The sequence below is a fragment of the Mirounga leonina genome, unplaced genomic scaffold, assembly GCF_011800145.1.
Source record: "Mirounga leonina isolate KUSES-001 unplaced genomic scaffold, KU_Mleo_1.0 Mir_166, whole genome shotgun sequence".
Taxonomy (NCBI): Eukaryota; Metazoa; Chordata; class Mammalia; order Carnivora; family Phocidae; genus Mirounga; species Mirounga leonina.
In genome coordinates this window covers 32,872,012-32,891,254 of record NW_023270418.1, presented here as the reverse complement: position 1 = coordinate 32,891,254, position 19,243 = coordinate 32,872,012, and the positions used below count along the sequence as shown (strand labels likewise).

The following is a 19,243-nucleotide window of genomic DNA, read 5'->3' as shown; positions in this document are numbered from 1 at the left end:
AAAGAGGGGCGGGGCCAGTGCAGCCTGGCCCTGGATGCCTGCCGTGGCAGTGGAGGGGACCCGGTGCCACGGAGACCCGGCCCAGTGGTAGCTGGAAACGGTCATTGGGCACAAAAGAATCAGACACAGCCAAGTCAGGCACCATTTTTTATAAAAACGCATAGTCTCATTTTCCACTCTTTAAAATCACATTCAAAAATCGGCAAAGGAACACCCCGGGGAGAGTAGATGGGAGGGGAGGGTGCGCCAACCCAGCCCCGGGGGGGAGGGGGGTCGGGGAGAGGGAGCGACACCACACAGGGCAGTGCGACTGGCACAAGGGGACATGCGGCGGGCGGGGCGGGGGGCAGCGCCCCATGGGCAGTGGCACTGACAGGACATGGGGCTCTGGGGCTGGACAGCCCGGGGGCCACACTGACCGGCCGGGAGTGGCGAGGGCTGGCCCCACCTGGCCCCGCTCGCTGTGCTGCCCGGCCCGTCCAGGCTGGTCCCCCCCTGGTCCTGGGCAGATGAGGCCTGGCCCAGCCCGGGGAAGGGGGGGTGGGGGGTGGCAGGGGACCTCGGGGCCAGGCGAGGCCAGTGTAACACAGCCCACAGCTGCCTTTCTGTGGTCCCTGAGCCCGGGCGCTTGGTGTGGGAGGAAGGGGGCAGGCACTGCAGGGAGGGGAGCGGGACCTGCTGCCAATGCCACCCTCCTGGCCGAGCCCCTCGGGCTCCGCGGACTGTGGGGATGGAGGCAGCCAGCCAGTGACACAGGGGTTCTTCCCGAGCAAGGGCACACGAGCTCAAGTCGCTGTGGCGAGGCCCTGGGCTCAGGGAGATCATGGGCCCCTCCTCCACCAACCGGCCGGAGGACAGGACAGTGCAGGACTGTGCCCCTGGCACAGGAGGGGCTGCGGTGGGAAAATTCAAGTAGTGTCCCTGTGCTGTGGCCTCCCCCGGGGTGGGGGACGCTGGGCCACCCTCAGAGCACAGCCCAGAGCCTGAGGGGGCACAACCTGGTGTGGCGTCATCCCCGGGGAAGGGCCAGGAGGGCTGCTGGGGCTGCCGCTCGCCCCCCCCAGCCCCGCCGCCCCTCCGCGGGAAGACCCTGGGAGGGGAGGCCCCTGGAGGGTCAGGGCTGAGGGCAGCTGAACAGTGGCTGGGTTGGTGGCAGCAGGAGCCAAGGCAAGCGGGGCCCCCCCCGGGGGCTGGGCCAGGCTGGGGCCACAGGAAATCACAATAATTACAAAATAAAACCTTTTCCGCTTGGCGGGAAAACAAATAATAAAAATTCGACAAAATAAATTAGAGGTTTATAAAAGGCGGGCGGGCGGGTCAGAGGCCGTTGGCGCTCCCGCGCTGGACCAGTGGCACCTTGCTCAGCTCCACGACGGGCGAGCGCGGCTTGTTCTTCATCTTGGGCACGCGCTGCACCAGCTGCTGGGCCTCGCGGTAGGCGTCGCGCAGCTCCTTCTTCCACTGCACCAGCTCAGGGTCGCTCTGCGGGCACCGGGGGTGGGGGGGTGGGGAGCGTCAGGCGGGGGGCCGCCCCCCCCCCCAGGCTCGGTCCCCAGCTCACGCCGCCCCCTGGCCCCTGGCCCCACTCACGTCACACTGCAGCACAAACTGTTTGCCACCGCGGATCTTGAGAAGGAGGCACTTCCGCTCCTTGATCTGTGTCTCCTCCACGGACTGGATCTCCTCCATGGTCAGCAGGCTCTGCTGCAGGGCGGTGGGGGGGGGGGCAGGGGCGGTGAGGACGCAGGACCAGGCCCCACCCCACCCCACCCCACCCCCGGCCCGCTTCTCACCGGGGCCTCGCCCTCGCCCCGCCACTCCAGCCGGTTGGGGAACAGGTAGAAATACCGCCGCTGCCACTGGGTCAGGAAGGGATTGCCCATCTTGGACATGTAGCCGTGCATGATGCAGTCCTTGCCCAGGGCATAGTCTGACGAGGAGAGGGAGAGGCGGACTCAGCCCGGCCCGCGCGGGGTCTGAGTCCTTGTTCGGCCGCGCTGGCTGTCACCTCGGGTGGCTTCCCGAAACCCGAGCCTACTTCTCGTCTCTAAATGAGCAGTGGGTGTCCCCGGCAGCCGCGAAGCCTCACCTTCCTCGTGGCCCAACTGCTTGTTTTTGGTTTTCTTGCGGGCCTCCATCCGGTCCGTCTCGGCATTGATGGTGTCGAAGACCGTCTCAGCCACCTCCTGCTGCCACCGCTCGGAGATGGTGAGGGGAAAGTTGCGGTACAGCTCCTGGTCACTGTCCAGCAACTTCGATGAGGGGACAGGGCAGGGACACCCGTCAGCCACAGGGCTCCCAGGCGGCGGGGGGGGGGGGGGGGGGGGCCCCCCCCCCGCCCGGGGGGCCCGGGGGGGGGGGGGGGGGGGGGGGGGTGTCTGGTCCAACAGCCCCCCCACCCCCATACCGGGCATATCTGGGGAGGAGGAGCCCGAGGCCTAGCCGCTGATGGAGCCCGGCAGGCCAGGATCAGGGCTCAGGTGGGAGAGGCCGGGGCAGGCCTGGTACCTTGATTCCTTTTGTGTCCTCCTCGTCAAAGGAGCCAATGTCAAAGGCGTCAGCAGCGTTCACCTCCCCTCGAGGGGGGATCAGCGGGGGAGGGTACTGTGGCAGAACACAGGCTGGGCGTCAGCACTGGGCAGGGGCCTCTGGGGCACCCGCCTGGCCCCAGCCCTGGCTGGTACCTTCTGCAAGAAGACCATCTGCCAGTCCAGGGAGCGGAAGAAAGGGCTCTCCTTCACCTCCTGGGCCCTGTGGGGAGATGCGGGCCATCAGGTCGTGGCGGGGGGGGGCCACGTCTGGGCGCTGGAGCAGGTGACCCAGGCTAACTCCTGGGCCAGCCATTCTTTGGCTCCGTCACCTTGGGCAAGTTCCTTAAACTTCAGCCTGTTTCCTCATCTCTAAAACGGGGAGAGCAACAGTTCCCACACCCTAGGGCTGTTGTGAGTTTTCACATTTGTAAATCTTGCAACATCATGCCCAGCACTCAGTAAATGTTTAATAAACACCAAAAGCTCTTGTCATCATCATTATCGTCACCATCTCTGTTACAGGGGCCCCTTCTGGAAGCCGGTCCCCCGCCAGCTCTGGCAGCTGCAACCCCAGGCAGCCCTGCCCCGAGAACACTGCACGGGGCTGGTCACACCCTAGCCCGTGAGCTCCTCAAAGGAGGCTGGCACCAGGAGGGGGATCCGGTGATGGGACACAGGCCTCATCCTCAGGCCGGCCTAGCGGCATGCCCACACGGCCCTGGCAGGGAGGGAGGGACTGAGACAGTGGCCCTGGCCTCAGGCACTCACCCTCGGCCCAGGCAGCCCAGTCTCCGGTTGACATCTCTCTGCAGCAGCCCCTCCAACAGGGAACGGAGCTCGGGGGAGAAGGAGTCGGGCAGCTCCACAGCCTGCAGGGAGGAGCGGACGTTGGCAGGGGCCGAAGAAGAGTCCTGGCCCCCGGCAGAGAGACAGCGCCCAGCTTCCTCACTCACCCCAGCAGGCATGTTTGTTCTGACAACACAGGGATGGGGAGCCTCTGGGGCAGGAGGCCAGAGTAAGGATGAGTGGCCCGAGTTTGTTGTTCGTTGGTGAGAACCAAGAGTCCAGGACCCAGACACGCACGGGAGACCCCAGCCCCACCCTGGCCCCCTGTGGACTCCACCCAGCCACCCTACACTCACCATTGTCAATGTCATGCGGTCAATCTCATGCTTATCTTTGGTCTTGTGCTGCCGGAAGGGACTGTGCCTGGACAGGAGGCACAAGGTCAGAGGACAGGAATGGGGAAACTGAGGCAGGCAGCAGCAACGATCCTCATCGAAAGCCAGGGACGGTGCCACCCTAACACCCAGGCAGCTGTGGGCCCCCCTCCCCTAGGCCGCTACCTGGACTCGGGAAGAGGTCCTCTCTGTTCCCTCCCACCGCCCGCCTGGGACAGAACACTTACCCCCGCAGCAACTTGAAAAGCATGCAGCCCAGGGAGAACCAGTCAGCACTGCTATCGTAGGCCACGCCCTTCTGCAGGACCTCGGGGGCCATGTACCCGTGGGTGCCCCTGTGGAAGCAAGGAGGCCGTGAGTGGGTCGGGCGGAGGGTGCAGGAAGGGAGAGTGGGGGGCCGGGCACTCACACGCTGGCGTGGGGCTTCTTCTTGGAGAAGTCGCAGGCCAGGCCCAGGTCTGAGATGCGCACGTGGCCGTGCTCGTCCAGGAGGATGTTGGCTGGCTGTGGAGGAAGCCTAGTGAGCTGCCTCCGGGCGGCTCAGGACACGGTCTGGCCAGGCAAGATGCCAGCTAGGGTCCGGTCACTCTAGGGGGTCATGGGTGTCCAGGGACGAGGCCCTGGGCAGGGTCTTCTCCTTTCCCGCATGACAACCAGAACTGTGACAACGGCTCGGCGGCCGGCAGGGTGAGGAAGGGAGTGGCCGGCCGGCCCCCAGAGGCCCTGTGCCCATCACACGGGGGGGGGTGGGGGTGCGGAGTGTCACCTTCAGGTCCCGGTAGACGACAAAGCAGCTGTGCATGTGCTCCAGGCCCAGGATGATCTCGGCGGCGTAGAAGCGCATATCGGCCTCGGAGAAAACCCCATGCTGGGACAGGTGGTAGTGCAGGTCCCCGCCTGGGGGAGGCAGCCCCACAGGGGTGGCGCTCAGCTCCCCGGCCAGCTCCCGGGCCCGGGGTCCACCTGGGGCCAGGCCACACACTCACCGTTCATGAGATCGAGGATGAAGCTGAGCTTGTCCGGCGTGTGGAACGCGTACGACATGCAGACAATGAACGGGCAGTCCTAGGAGGGCACGGGAGGGGAGGTCAGCAGGGGCTGCACCCGCCTCCGGGACCAAAGCCTGCTGCGGGAACCAACCCGGGCCCTCCCGGCTCACCCCAGTGCTGACGAGGGACAGCATGATGCGCTCGTTCAGGGCCAGGGTCTCCCCCTGCTTCATCTTGATGCGCTTCTTATCCAGACACTTCATGGCGTACCTGGTGGGGGAGGGGGGGGGGATGCCGGTCGGTCAGTCAGGCCACCCGCACCTTCAGTGCAGAGCTCAGGGCTGCACCTGGGGGTCAGCAGGGGCGGGAAGCAGTGCTCAGGGCTCTTGCAGCGAAGACTAGACACTGCAGCAAGCGCAAGACGCGTCAGAGTCAAGACAGAAAGACGGCAGGAGGAAGTGCTGGTGAGTCAGGGGCTCTGGGGGCCTGTGGGGTGGGGAGAAGCACACGCCCAGGACGGAGGGACACAGGGGCCCTCTGCAGAGATCTGCTCTCTTGGTACCTGGGGGCCCCAGTCCCCACAGACACCCCCAGGGGGCCCTCCCTTCCTCAGGCACCCCACTCGACCCTGGATCCGAGCCGGTGCTCACATCTTGCCCGTGTCGGCCTTCCGGCACCCATAGACCTCGCCAAAGCCCCCTCGCCCGATGATGCGGTGCACGCTGAAGTCGTTCATGGTCAGCTGCGGGGCGGGGGGGGCAACAACAGGGGTCACTGCGGCCTGCCCGGGCCCTGCCTCGGGGCAAAGACACCCAGGCAGCAGGGGGCCAGTCCCATGCCGGAGGGGGTGCATACACAGGGCCCCCCTCACCACGCACTTACCTGCCCTGAACCACCCCCACTGGGATCCTGGCACAGACCCCCCCAGACACCGCCCTGGGGGCTGAAGGGCAGACTCCCCCGCCCCCTGCCAGCCCTGACCAAGCCTGGGGACGGCAAGCAGGGAGGGAGGGAGCATGGTCCTCCACGGCCTCCAGCCCACTCACATGGATGTTGAGCTCCACGTTCTTCCACTGGCAAAACCGTGTGAATTTATCACTGTAAGAGAAGAACCCGGGGCTCTGATGAGCTTCAGAAAGCAGGCAAAATGATGCCGGGGGCAAGCCTACCCCATATCATGGCCACCGCCTGCGGTCCCGAGCCTCACTGTCCCCTCCTGGACTGCCTAGGCATAGTGCTGGCCCACGTGGGGCCTGGCCACCTGCTGTCGGGTTTCAGATAAGCTTGGACAAGAGGTCCTCTGGTCTGATCCAGACCTCCTGCTACCACAGCTCTGACAATGCTCATCTCATCCCTGCTTGCACACCTCCAGCAACACGGCACTCACCTCCCCCCCGCCCCACGCTGAGGCTCCCACTCCACGGCTGCGCAGCTGGGGCCCTTGAAAGCTGTTCTTTACATCAAACTGAAGTCGGCCTACAGCTCCCACCCATGAGGGCCACAGCGGAGGACACGGTGTCCTGTTGTGCCCACCCCTACCATGGCCCCGATGCTTCTTGGGCCCAGGAGGTGCTAAACAGTCCATGAGAAGGAAAGACACTTAGGTGGTCTCTTGCTCCCTGGAGAATCACCTGGGACTTAGCCCCAGGCTCGAAGATGCCTGGGGCTAAGAAGGGCAGGGCGGGAGTGTGCAGGAAGTGATGGCTGGGAGCCGGTCCGACCTCTGAGGAGTGTCTGTACGGGGCCGCTAGTGGGGCCCAGACACCGGCATGCCCCGGGCCCGAAGCAGGCTGGCTTTTCTCCTGCACACCATCCACACCCTCTCAGAACAGTCTCTTCCTCACCTTCCCCTCCCGCACGTGCCCAGCTCTCACCTCTCGATGAATTTCTGGAACACATCCCCTCGGAGGTTCTGACAAATCTCTTCAATGTATGGCTAAGGGAGGAAGCTGGAGGTTGGTGACTGAGCCAGACTAGGAGCTGACCACGCTCCGTGACCTCAGCTGCCCAAGGGTGACCCTGGCTGGGCCGAGAGGCAGCAGGGAATAGGCCCAGTACACACCTGGAAGAGATCCGGAGGCACCTGTTTCTTCACCAGGTGACCCTGGACGTGCTCAGTGGCACTTTTGGAGAAGGGCTGGGGAAGACAGAGGTGGCTGTGAATTCTCCGCAGGGTCCTTTCGTTCCATCCCAGCGCCCAGGCCGCTGTGGGCCGGCCCTTGGGTCTAGGCCTGAGGACAAGCTGGCTGGGGCACTCACATGCGAGCAGGCCAGCAGCTCCTTCATGATGTAGGTGTCGAAGACCTCCCGGCTGCGAGCCAAGCGCTCTTCCTCTGTCTCCAGCTTCTCATATTTCTTGATCTAGACGACGAGATCCCCACAGGTGACATGGAGGCGCCAATGCCAGGTATCTTGCAGATTCAATGAACGCAGCCCAACCCCCTCCCCTCTCTCCAGGCAGCAGGGGCCTCACCTCCTCGTAGAACTCCACCAAGGGCTTGGCCTCCTCTAGGTGTTTCAGGCAGAAGTCTCGGAAGAGCAGGTACCCTGAAAGCAAGGGGGTCGGGTCGGGTCACATGGAGCCACACCCCTCAGAGGCCTTCCCTTCGTGGTGGGTGGCGTGGGCAGAATGCAGAGGTGGTCTCTGCCCTAGGCAGGGACTGGGCGAGGTGACCTCCAAAGCTGGCACAAACTGAAGATTCTCAGTCCCACCCCTCCCAGAATCTGCTTCCTCGGAGGGTGGCTGGGATGTGATGGGCTCTCTGGGGAGGCGGAGGCTCGGGGCTGGCTCTGGCTGCCCACCCTCTGGCTGCAGTCCAGGGCCTGCACCTGTTGCTCAAGGGCAACACGCCCACTGGGCAGGCTGTGTGGGTGCTGATCCCCCTGGGTCAGGCCAGAGCACAGCAGGGGGGAGGGCAGCCTTCCAGGGGACCTCTCCCTGGACTCCCCCCCCATATCATGCCCTCTCCATATCTGGCTGATTTTCACAGCAGCCCTGAGAAACAGTTACAGAAACAGACTTCCGGGAGGCCTGTCAGGTGGGCATGAGTAGAACTCGGGGCTCTTCTACCAGATGGGAGGTCCTGGGAAACACAGGCCAGGGGTGACTGGGGAAGGTAAGAGGTGGGACAAGCTACGGGAAGGGCTCCCAGGAGGCCTCCCCCTTCCCTGGGCAGGCCAGGCCTCACCCTTCCCAGGGGAATGGGGGCTGGAGGCCTGGCCCCAGAGCAGCCCTGAGGGTTCAAAGCAGAAGTAAGGGCAGTGCCCACTTCCCCCAGCCTCACACGGGGGACCAGGCTTGTGCTGGATGGCTTCCATGCCTCTTTGGGGGCACTGCCTGAGCCCCTCAGTAAGGGTGGCCTGGACTTCGAGTAACCTGTGGCCTGGGTTTCCCAGTGGGCTAGGGGCTTTCACTGAGGACGCCGCATCTGGCCCTCCAACAGTCCCGGGCAACAGGGCTTCTCAGTCCTAATTCCCAGGTGAGGACACCAACAAGCACAGAGATGTGAAGCGATGTACCCGAGGTCACACAGCACAGACCACGGACCCAATCTGTGCTTCCTGATATACTGACTCCCCAAGACTGCCCTCCAGGGCCTGATCTGCCAGGCCACGCCAGGCCAGGCCCACTCCCATTGCAGAGCTGAGATCCTGCTCTCAGGAAGGCCAGACCCGAGCCCAGAGGGCCTGGAGCCCTGCTTCCCGGAGACCCACCCCAACCCAGCCCTGCCCTGCGGGCCAGGTCTGCAGCAGCGGCTGGTAAAACAAGGGCACTGGAGGAGGAGGAGGAGGATCTTAGGGGCCCGGCCAAAGCAGGTTGCTCACAAAGAGGGCCCATGGGGGCGGGGGCGACGACCACAGCTCAGGCAGGCGCCACAGGAAGGGCCCCGCCCCTTCCTGTCAGTTCTACCAACGGCCCCAGCAGCTGTGCCTGCGCCGAGGGGAAGCTGCAACTCTCACAAACAAAAACCCCAAGGAGGAACTTCCCCGGCAGCCCTGGAAGACTGCTGGGCCCCCACCCCCTTCACAGGGCTCCCGGGGCCGACGGCCAGGGGCTGGGAGGCACGCTGGGTCGCGGCCACCCTGGGAGACGGGGTGCTCGCTGCTGCCCTGCCAAACCTCCAGGGAGCGGGGGGAACAGAGGCTGGCCAGCTGGGGGGGCGGGCAGGAAAGCGGCCTCCGGGTCCTCCTGCCCCCACACCCCAGGGCCTGGGCAGCTGGACAGTGGTGGGAGGCCCTCGGGGCCAGCAGAGCTCCGCACGGACTCACCCAGCTTCTGGGAGAAGATCTTCTCAAAGGTCACCTCGCCCCGGTCCTCCAGGTACTTCTGCATGACACTGCGGATGCTGAGAGACAGGAGGGCCTCGGTGAGCCCCGGGGCTCTCGGAATGCAGAGTGCCACCGCTGCCTCCAGGAAGGCAGCCACCAGCCTGGGCCTGCCCACCCGTGCTCTGTCCCTCAAAGTTAGGGTGGCCAGCAGGTGGCTGCTCAGAAGTCGGGTCCCAGTACGGCCTCATGCCAGCTTCGGGAAGCCGGCCAAGCCTCAGAAGCCAGGCCTCACCATCAGCAGATGATGGGTAACCAAGATGGGGCCTGACCTGACCGTACAATCCTGCTCGGCCATAAAGTGGGCCGAAGCACTGACGTACAGAAATGCTACCACATGGGTGAACCTCAGCGTGCTAAGTGAAAAGAGAGAGTCACAAAAGGCCACGAGTTCTATGATTCCACTTATCTCGCGTGTCCAGAACAGGCAAATCTACGGAGACGGAAAGCAGATTAGTGGGTGCCAGGGGCTGGGGGAACAGAAGAGTAACTGCTAACAGGTATGGGAATTCTTTTTGGGGTGATAGAAATGTTCCGGAATGAGGTAGGGCAAGGGTTGCACAATGCAGAGAATGTACAGGATTGTACGACTTAAAATGATGAATTTTATGTTATGTGAATCATATCTCAAAGTTTTTACATAGTAAAAACAAAACAAAAGCCAAGCCTCAGTTCCTTGTCCATAATGTCTGAATTAAGCATGTGCCCCCTCCCCCCAGGCTGCCTGGGAGGGCAGCAGGGGAGAGGCCACCTGGGAGGGCTGCAGGGGCAGCGGAGAGGCCGCCTGGGAGTGCTGCAAGGGAGAGGCCGCCTGGGAGGGCTGCAGGGGAGGCAGGGGAGGGCCGCCGGGGAGCGCTGCAGGGGAGAGGCTACGTGGGAGGGCGGCAGGGGAGAGGCTGGCCATCACGGCCACAGAAGCCCAGCCAGCACTCCCCATCCGAGAGCTCACCCTTAACACCAAGGACTGTCTGAGCAGGCGACATGGGGCTATCCTTCATGCCCCAGTGGTACCCTGTTGTCCCCTCCTCCACTCCCCTGGGCCACCTGCAGTCCGGCCCGGCCAGCCTGCCTGTCATGCTGGCCAGCTGTAATCAGTCTGGCCTTCCAGAGGCCGGGCTCCTGAGGAACACTCCAGCCCTGTACTGAGGACCAAGCTGGGCAGGCACACCTGAGCCCACGCAATGCTCACAGCTCTCAGGATAGGAGAGGCCACTGGCAGGCCACTGATAAGACACTGCAGCTGGTGAGGACCAGGGATGAGAGAGTCTGGGTTCTGTGCCCCCGCCTCACTGCATCCCTCCTAGAGCCCAGCGCGGGTCACCAGGGCCTGCTGCACATCCTCTACTGGAAGGGTCCATGCACCCCTGCCCTCTAGGCAGGCCCTCCCAGGGCGCAAGTTCTGCATCTGTGGCTCTAAGACACTAGACGGTGTGTGACAAAGCCTGATGGGAGCCACGTGGGAAAGGGAGAGTGCTCTGGGCTGTCAGGAGAGGCTGCGTGGAGGAGGAACTCCGCTGGGTTCCTCCGGGCAAACAGGAAGTGAATAGGTGGCACAGCCCAGGGCAGGTGGGGGGATGTGGGGACAAGCAGGGGAAGACCCAGCCAAGGGTGAGCAAGAGGCTAGCAGGCAGGAGGGGGCTCGGTCCAGAGCAGACGGGAGGAAGCCCAGGTGGGGACGACGCAAGAGGGATGAGCAGCAAGGAAGGGAAGAAACAGGGGTGGGAGCAGGCTCAGGCCATCAGGCGGGCGGGAGAACTGACCGGGCCGGCGGGGACAGCAGGCCAGGCCTGCCAGGGTTTCGGCCACGAAGAGGTGCCTGAAGTGAAAGTGCTCCAGGCAGGGCCGGTGTGGCCCAGGGATGCTGCCCAGCCTCTGGGCCTGGGTAAGAAGGCGGGGGAACCCCTGCCCCTTTCCCCTCAGCACTCTCCTTCTCCTTCCACCCAGCCCTCCCCCCCCAGGCCTCTGCTCAAGTTTGAGCCATGCAAGGAAAGGCCGCGCGGAGCTGTGGGAAGCACAATCCTTCGGCAGTGACTCCCTCCCCCGGCTTCCCGGCCCTCGGAGGCTGAAAGATGCTGTGACATCCTCCAAAAGCTGTCTCCAACAGGAAGAAGGGTGCTCATGACCAGGACAGCCGTCCTGTGTCCCCATCCTCTGACTCCAACCAACAAGGGGAGAGCTCCCAGCCAAGGGCCAGTGGCTCGGTGGCCCCATGCTGCCTCAGAGCTGGTTCCCCTGGGGAAAGCAAGGATGCCCTCTGCCACGTGCAGGGGCTCCGAGGCCAGGATGTGGCCCCCACCCATGCTGGCACAGCTTTCCCTCCTGAGTGCCCCACACCAGCTCACATCCACCAGCCACCGACAAGAACACATCTCCTCAGCTCCACAGGACTCACAGGGACGCCGGGCACTCAGGAGGCCCACTCTGCTTCACACACGGCAGGAGCTCAAAAAACCTTCCCTGGGGCCTGCAGATCAGAGACTGGAGCCCTGTGGTTCCTCTCCCTGTGAGGGAGAGTGCAGGACCTCCTTCTTGGAGGACAGTGGGACCGACCAGGGGTGTGTGGGGTGCAGAACAGCAGCTAGGGCCCAGGGCAAGGCAGAGAAGGCCTGGCAGGGTCTTGAGACCAGGCGGCCAGGAGTTAGGGTCTGAGCCCGGAGCCCTGGGAACCCCACAAGGCCAAGTGCCTGAATTCTACCTGTGAAGTGGACCAGGAAGGCTGGATCCTCACCACCCCTTGGCTCAGCTCTTGGCACTCCACGTCTGCACCCAATTCTGTGTTTGGGGACATTTTGGTCTATGGGAGGGGATGGACAGAGTAATAAAGTGGGAAAAAAAATATCACAAAACGTCAATCCTCCATGGAGGTGAATGGTCAGATGGTGGTCAGGTGCAGTCAGGCGGGAGGCCCAGACAGGTGGATGCAGATGACAGGCAAAGTGACTCCAGCCCGCAAAGGGTGACGCCACCAGCCCGCTGGGCACGGCCCCTGCGATAGGCACTGGGAAGGCCGCCTGAGCCCCAGACTGGTTTCCAGGGAGCCAGCGAGACTGGCACCAGCTTAGTGAAGACACTACAACGGGAATGCCCACCACGGGACTCGGCGGCCCCCGCAACAGCCGGGAACGGGACTCGCCAGGGAAATGCTCTCTTGACAAGGGCCTGCAGATGAGGGAGCCAGGATGGTCGCTTCTCAGGGAGCCGGCCTCCAGCACAGCCTTCTCCCTTCCCAGGAGCTCTGCTGTGGGCTCAGCCCAGGAAAGAGCAGAAAGTGGGCCCCGGGGGGTCAGACCCCGCCTCCCCGCCGAAGCTGCATGGGACGGCCACAACTCTCTTCCCAGCCCACAGCACTTCACTTTCTTCCTTAAAAAGAAAAAAATGTTTTCTAAATAAAATAAACAACCTCCCCCCACCCAAACATGAGATCAGACTGAGCAGAGCCCTTGAATGGAAGGCCCCCAGAGCGACGACATTAGGGCTTCCTGTCGGTTCTCATGGGGCTGGCAGGTTAGAAAAACGTGTTACGGGACACACTCCCGCCAGGGAGGCAAGTACAGGTTGGCACGGGAGGTGGTGGCGGCCTCCTGGGCTGGGTCACCTCCGTCTCCAACACCCGCTCCCTGATACTGGTGGAGTCTAGAGTGGCGACGAGCCCAGGGCAGCGTTCCCACCCCCACCCAGGCCAACAACTCTAGATATCCAGGAGCACGTGGCTTCCAGATCAACTCTGCGCTGTCAGGAGAGCCAAATGCCTGCCTCTTCCCCGCCAGAAGGACCCTGAGGCTCCCCGTCTCTCTGGGGAAGGGCCTGAGCTCCAAATGGCTCGCCCCAACCCCCCTCCCCGGAGGCCAGGCCTAGTCACAGACTTTAAACGCCCAGTTTCCCCATCTGTGAAATGAGGATGTCAACAAACTGCTGAATTTGCCCCCACCGTGCTGGCCATTTAAAAAGCCTGAGAGGACACAAGAGAAGAACTGTCTCAAGATGCCAGCCTTGCTGTGAGAGCCGTCAGCTCATGTCCCCTCCTCCTGGGATCCCACGGCCCGTGCCTCTTCTAGAACGTGATCCCGAGCTACTCGGTCTCCTTTGGGTCTCTGTTCCACACCTCCCACGTCCTGTGGCCAGGGGGCCTCCCGACCGCACTGGCCACGGCTGGGGCCAGGAGCACTCCCTGAGTCGGGTGAGGGGCTGCAAGGCCCCTCTGCTCACAGACCAGCCTCACACACTCCTGCACACTCCTGCTGATCTCCCTCGGGGCCGGGGGGGGGGGGGGGGGGGGGCAGGCAGAGCCTGGTACGTGCCCCAACAAAGTAGCAAGGGCCCCTTGGCGGGAGGGCCGGCCCTGCCATGACCGGGGGCCGCCTATGGCCAGGGCCGTTGGCTCGGGCCGCAGCTGCTCTGAGGAGCAGGCCAAGCCTGACGCTGAGGGAGAGAGCACGTCCTCCCTCCCAGCCCGGAGTGCGGGCAGAGGTGACAGGACGGCAGGCAGGAAGGTGGTAAGGGCTGTGGGGGAGAACTTCCGGTAGCTTCTGGAACCACGTGGTTCAGAAGAAAAGCAAGGTCCCTTGCTCTGTGGCACCGAGGTCTGCTGAGCTGACCTGGGCCCTCACAGGTGACTCCCACACGGGGTCACAGACAGTAGCTTGTGCGCGGGCTGGGAGGGACAGCAGGGGTCAGAAGCAAACACACTTGTTCTGCTGGTGAAGAAATCTAGGCTGGAAGCCGAGCGGCTTGCCCCGCATCCCACACGGAGTTAGCGGCAGAAAACGAGACAACATCCAAGTCTCCCTGAGAAAAGGTGTCCCACCGGGCAGGGGCCTCCCCTCAACCTCTGCAGGAGAGCTGGGGACAGGGTCCCCGAGGGCCCCAGACTCGTGCCCAGGCTGCCTTTCCCTCCATCCCCTGCCAATGCTGTGGGCAGCGGGCAGCATTGCTCCCGGGAGGCCGGCACCTGGCGGGCCGGGGCCAAGGTGCCCAAGCTCCTGGGTGACAGGGACGCCGGTGTCGCGAAACCCCAGGACGGTGCAAGCTGGCACGGGCGCCACAGGCCTGGCGGGTCTGGGAAAGGCCGGAGAACAAGCCACGGAGCAGAGGCCGTGGCCTGAGCTGCAGCCCCTCTGTGGCATTTCCGGGAAACCTGGTACTGAGGTGGCAGCAGGAGGAGGAAGTCCCCTGGGGCTTCTTATTAGTATTTCTCAGTGACTCTCCCTGGGGCTCCCAGTGTCCTCGGAGCTTGAGAACAGGGCCACACACCCGATGGGAAAGTCCGAGCCCTGAGCCCAGGGGGAGATGACAATAGCCACCAGGCAGCGCACACAGGAGCCCCCCCTCCCCGCAGATGTCCGAAGGACCGTCCCCGGCTCCCACCAGTGCCGGGGCCACAGAGTGGTGCCCCGCGGGGTGTGCGGAAGGGGGCAAGCTGGCAGCCTGGCCACACGTCACGGCTTCTGTACGAACGCGGCATGAGCACCACACCCTGCAATTTGCTATTACGTGAAAAACGCACCAAGAGCAAAGTTCCAGGCCTCCTTGGCCCGGGGTTCCCAGGAAGGGGCTGTCCCCGACCCCGACCCCGACGGCCTCCAGGGCCCGAGAACGCCCCACTCAGACACAGCGCTGCCGACACTCCAACACCAGAAAACCCGCTCCTGAAACCCTGCTCCTCTGCCCACACAGAGGCTACCCCTGGAGGGAGCAGCGATGCAGAGAAGGAAGGTTACCGTTTTGGAAAAAAGCTGCAGCCCAACAGCTCATTTTTAGGGTCTCTTGCTGGAGACAGAGTAGCAGTAACCAGCACGGAGGACAGTGGCCCCCGGGGGCCACAGGAAGAAGGGGGCAGGTGTGAAGGAGGCCGTGCGGTCCTGAAAGGCTCTCACGTGCTCCTGGCTCCTGCGGTTTGTTCCGTTTGTTCCGAGGCAGGAGCATAATATCCTGGAAGCACCAGGCGCGCACACGCAGCCCCTGGGTGCCCGGGGCGGGGAGGAAACGCGGCTGCAGAGTGCCTACACCTGACGTCACGGGGAATTTACTACTAGGAATTGATCGTGCATTAATAGGACACATTATTCCTGGTTTGACAGAGCCCAGATTCCCCTGCAGATTCCAACCTGTGATGCTCACGCTCCCTTCAAATCCACTTACTGAGGGAATGGCGGGCGGGCGGGCGGGTGAGTAACGTAATGGCAAAAATGTGAAGCCCCACGCTCTGGAAAGGAGAACAGATGGGCACAGAGCTCCCAGAGACCCATTCCTGAGGAAAGCAGCAAAGCTGAGCCGACAAGATCACCTTGTTTGGGGAGTGGGGAGTTGAGCTACTACTGGGGTGGAAAGTTCTGGGTGAGGGATAAGGCTGGAAACACCAGGGTTTTGCTGGTGATGGAGAAGTGGAGGGGGAAGGGAGGAAACCTTCCCCTGCACCCCTTCCCTGCCTCCTCCCCCCCAAATCAAGAGCAGGAAGTCCTGGAGGCAAAGAGTTAACAGGAACGAAGAAGCAGAGGAAGAGTGGCCCGGTCTGGGAGACAGGGAAGCCAGAAAAGGGCAGGAAGGAGGAAATCCATGGTGGGGGAGGGACCAGGAAAGAGCCAAGAAAATGGGAGGCTGCAAGGGGCACGCGGCTCCGACAATCTGCCGCTGGGGCTGCCACTGTCACCAGGGAGAGCAGGGGCATCTCCTGGGACTGCCCAAGCGAGGCTCCTCAGCCAGGAGCCCAGAGAGTAATTACACACGGCCTCCGTGGTCATATTAAGCAAATGACAGTAATTACAGGACCGCTGCTGGTGGAGGGAGACTGCAGCTCCTTCGGGGAGAAGCACAGACCACAGGCCGGAGAGCGGAGGGAGCACGGCGAGGGCATCAGGGCAGGGCCGGCCCCTGGCCTCCCCGCGCTGGGAACGGAGGCAGGCGCAGGCAGGAAAAGGGACAGGCTGGTACTGCAGTGGGATCAGAGCCGGGTCTCCCGTCTTCCAGCTACACAACACTGCCTCCTTCCACAAGAAGGCCGAGCAATGGGTCTGCTTCCTCGGATCCTACAGGGTGACAGAAGGGGAGGACCCTGTGCCAACTCCCAGTGGCGCGGGGCCTGCCCGGCAGCTCCAGCTCCTAGCCCCGAGAAGTCAGAGCTGATGCCGGCCCCAGCTCCGGGCCAAGCACAACCTGGGCACCAGCTGCAGGGAGAGCGCCAAGATGGACCACCCCAAGGTGGGAACAGCTCCAAACGGCACCCTGGCAGGAACAAACCACGGCCTTTGACCCGGACCCTGGCCTTGTGGGTGAGGGGAAGCCGTGACCCCAGGCACGAGAGCAGCCTCGTCTACGCTCTAGCAAGAGCGGCTCCGCTCGGTCCCAGACGACGGGGTCGGGGCCGAGCCTCGCGAACCAGGGCCGCTGACAGCCCCGGGGGCTGCGATCACGGAGCCCAGATCACGGCTCCCTGGGCAAGGGGTGCCAGAGGGGAGGGCGGACGTGTACAGGGGTGTGTGGAGGAAATGAAGCATCGCAGGGGGTCCAGAGCCCTGGGTTCAAATTCAGCTCACCTCCGGGACTAAACCTCCTCCCCTCCCTGAGCCTCAGTTGCTTCAAGTATTAAATGGGAGAACATCACCTGCCGTGCCTGCTTCCCACAGTTGTGAGAAGAATAAAATGGGAGTAAAAACCGCTTTGCCAACTGGAAAGTGCTAGGCAAACGTGAGATACGGTCATCATGACCTTCCAGGGCAGGAGGCATTTGACCCACTGGGTGGGCAAAGCACAAAGTAAAAGGTGGCGCGTCCTCTGATGTAGGAGAGGCCTGGCCTTAGCTCAGTGACAGGGACTGCCAGAGCCTCTTCCCATCTCACAGACATGGGCAATCTATCCAACGCTGTGCTGCTGGATGGTGACCCCATACAAGAGCCCATGGCACCTGGCTCTCGGTCTCCTGCTGTTCCCCTAAACCTCACAGCCTGGTTCCAAGCATCACCTAGTCCTGATGTTTCTTGAGCAACTACTACATGCGAGGCACGGCCTTGCCAACTTCACAAGTTGGTTTTTGGATCAACTGAGATGACAGATGTCATAATAAATAATAAATTATTATAATTTCCACCACCCTTCCTATCAGCACCATCACTACCACAGATGGTAAAGGGGACAGGAAAAGAGGAACAGCTCGTTTCTCAGGGTTCTAACACCTGCAGAGCCAACCCGAGGCGGGGCCCCATCAGGAGCAATGCATTCTGGGGAGAGATTACCCAAACACAGAGAGTTCCAGAAAAGGCTCTGCCTGACACTTTGCAGAACTCCAACCTGCAGGAGGGTCTCAAGGCCCCAGCCACCAAGGAGAGCCGTTGTGAGCCCCAGAGGTTGACTTCCCCCGCTTCCTCCCTCATGGCTTTGTCATTTCTGAACTCATTTTTGTTCTAACTGTCACTGCTCCCTGGACAGCCCCCAGCTGACAGTCAGCCTGGTTCCTGTTTTGAGAAATCTGATTGCAAATGTCTTAGAAAAAAAGGGCCCTAACGGCCTTTTCAAAATGCAGACCAATTTTCCTCTCCCGGGGCTGGTGTTCAGTCAATCCGAAACCCAGTGAACAGGGCACAGAGAAGGGCGCCGGAGAGGTAGGCACGGCACTCCCCGCAGCTTCGGGCTTGGCTTCAAACACTCAGGGCGCTATAGGGTCCCAACCCCCATTTCACGCTATCCACATTTCACAGATGAGAAAACCGAGGCCCAGAAACAGGAAGGGACTTGCCCAAAGTCACATGATGAGACCACAACAGCCAGGACGGGCCCAGGCGCCCAGGCTCCCAGGCCAGCCGGCCTTCCAGCGTGCCAACTCCCAGGCATGAGCAATCACGGGGGCACACAGCTCCCACAGAGGCTGAACGGCCGGGCTCCCGCGCAGGCCTGCGTGGAAGTAGAAGCCAGAAGCCCTGATCTGGTGACCAGGCACCACCGTGGATTACCTGCGACACCGGGCAAGCCACTCGTGTCTGGGGCTTCAGCTTCCCCACCTGTTCCATGGAGACAAAACCACACCTGTCCTACCTGCTCATGGGCTGCCCTGAGGCTCAAACAATAGGAAACTAGTCGGGAAGCCATGAAATGCTGGTCAAGCCTCAGCCATGGTCCATACACTGAACAGAAGGTGCCTGCCTCCTGAACAGTCTAAACTTCCAATCCAGGGCCGGTGACATCAGTTGTCTCCCGGAGAGGCGGCCACCGTGGTCCAGCTGCTGCAGAGGTGCAGCGATGTCCTCTGGCCCGCGGCAGCCACAGGGCACCACACGCAGGGCCCGCCGGAGGAGGGATTGGAGGACACAGGGGCAGTGGGTGTCTCCCCCGACCCCCACCGGGCCGGGACACACACCACACCCTGCTCCCCCCCACCACCCTGACCCTCAAAGCACTCTCAACCCTACCCCCAGCCGGTGACCCGCCAGAAGTGTGGGGAAGACCGGGAAGACTGGCTGTCTCCCCCAGAGCTCACACAAGGGTCGACCAGAGGGGGCTAGGAGTGGGGGTGGTGGAACCCGGGGCGGGGTGCAGGGAGTCGGGAAAGCAAAGGGATGGGTGACGGCAGTCAGGCCAGGCAGACGGTGGCAGGCAGAGGAGGGGGCCGCACGGGGACAGCGGGCGACCGGGAGGGGCACGGAGGGCAGCAGGGGGCCCCCGTGGGAGAGAGCAGGGGCGCGGGGCTGAGGAGGCGAGGGCAGGCGGCGTGTGCGAAGGGAAGGGAGGGAGCGGAGCAGGCGGCACCGCGCGGCGCGGGGAGCCCGGGGGCCGGGGAGCCCTGGCGCCGGGCGCTGCGGCTTCAGGTGCACTGGGCCTGGGGCCGAGGGGTCCGCCGGGGTCGGCGGGGCCCCGAGCGGAGGCTGGGCACGGGGGGGGGGGGGGGGTCGGGGGCCGCGGGCTCGGGGAGCGGGGAGCGGGGAGCGGGGAGCGGGCCCGGCCGGGGCCGCCTCACCTGGGCTCGGGCAGCAGGATCTTCTTGCTGGCGCGCGCGGCCGGCGTGGCCTTGCTCTTCTCCATGGCCATCAGGTAGCTCACGTCGGCCAGCACCGCCTCCAGGTCCGCCATCTTGGCGGCGGCGGCGGCCTCTCCCGCCGCTCGGCTCCGCTCCGCTCCGCTCGGCGCGCTCGGCCCGGCCCGGCCGCTCCGTCGGCCTCGGGCGCCGCCGCCCGCCTGGCCCCGCTCGGCGCCCGCGGCTCCGCTCGCCGCGGCTCACAGGCGGCGCCGCCCC

The 19,243-nt window shown here is 63.5% G+C and overlaps 1 protein-coding gene across 2 annotated transcripts; it reads right to left on the bottom strand.

The window, feature by feature from the left end:
- Positions 1–1,273: 1,273 nt before the first annotated feature.
- Positions 1,274–19,150, bottom strand: GRK2 (G protein-coupled receptor kinase 2). 2 transcript variants are annotated; one of them, XM_035013374.1, is made up of 21 exons: positions 18,968–19,150; positions 8,971–9,047; positions 7,175–7,248; positions 6,961–7,062; positions 6,764–6,838; positions 6,576–6,637; positions 5,748–5,799; positions 5,352–5,443; positions 4,872–4,971; positions 4,699–4,777; positions 4,479–4,609; positions 4,122–4,216; positions 3,940–4,047; positions 3,674–3,740; positions 3,300–3,400; positions 2,685–2,751; positions 2,509–2,604; positions 2,090–2,252; positions 1,794–1,930; positions 1,591–1,704; positions 1,274–1,482 (listed from the first exon to the last, which is right to left on the bottom strand). In XM_035013374.1, the coding sequence occupies exons 1-21, from the start codon at positions 19,078–19,080 to the stop codon at positions 1,318–1,320; spliced, it is 2,070 nt and encodes a 689-aa protein (XP_034869265.1). In that variant the 5' UTR covers positions 19,081–19,150; the 3' UTR covers positions 1,274–1,317. The 2 variants fall into 2 exon arrangements, with proteins under 2 accessions (XP_034869265.1, XP_034869266.1); XM_035013375.1 differs by having other exon boundaries at positions 1,591–1,701.
- Positions 19,151–19,243: the final 93 nt, after the last annotated feature.

Bases quoted from the DNA above. Each gene is read 5' to 3' on its own strand.
- GRK2 (XM_035013374.1), bottom strand. From the start codon at position 19,080: ATGGCGGACCTGGAGGCGGTGCTGGCCGACGTGAGCTACCTGATGGCC. The intron at 6,839-6,960 runs GTGAGTGCCCCA...TGTCTTCCCCAG, and splicing joins AGCTGCTGGCCTGCTCGCAT to CCCTTCTCCAAAAGTGCCAC. The intron at 1,705-1,793 runs GTGAGAAGCGGG...ACCGCCCTGCAG, and splicing joins GGGGCGAGGGCGAGGCCCCG to CAGAGCCTGCTGACCATGGA.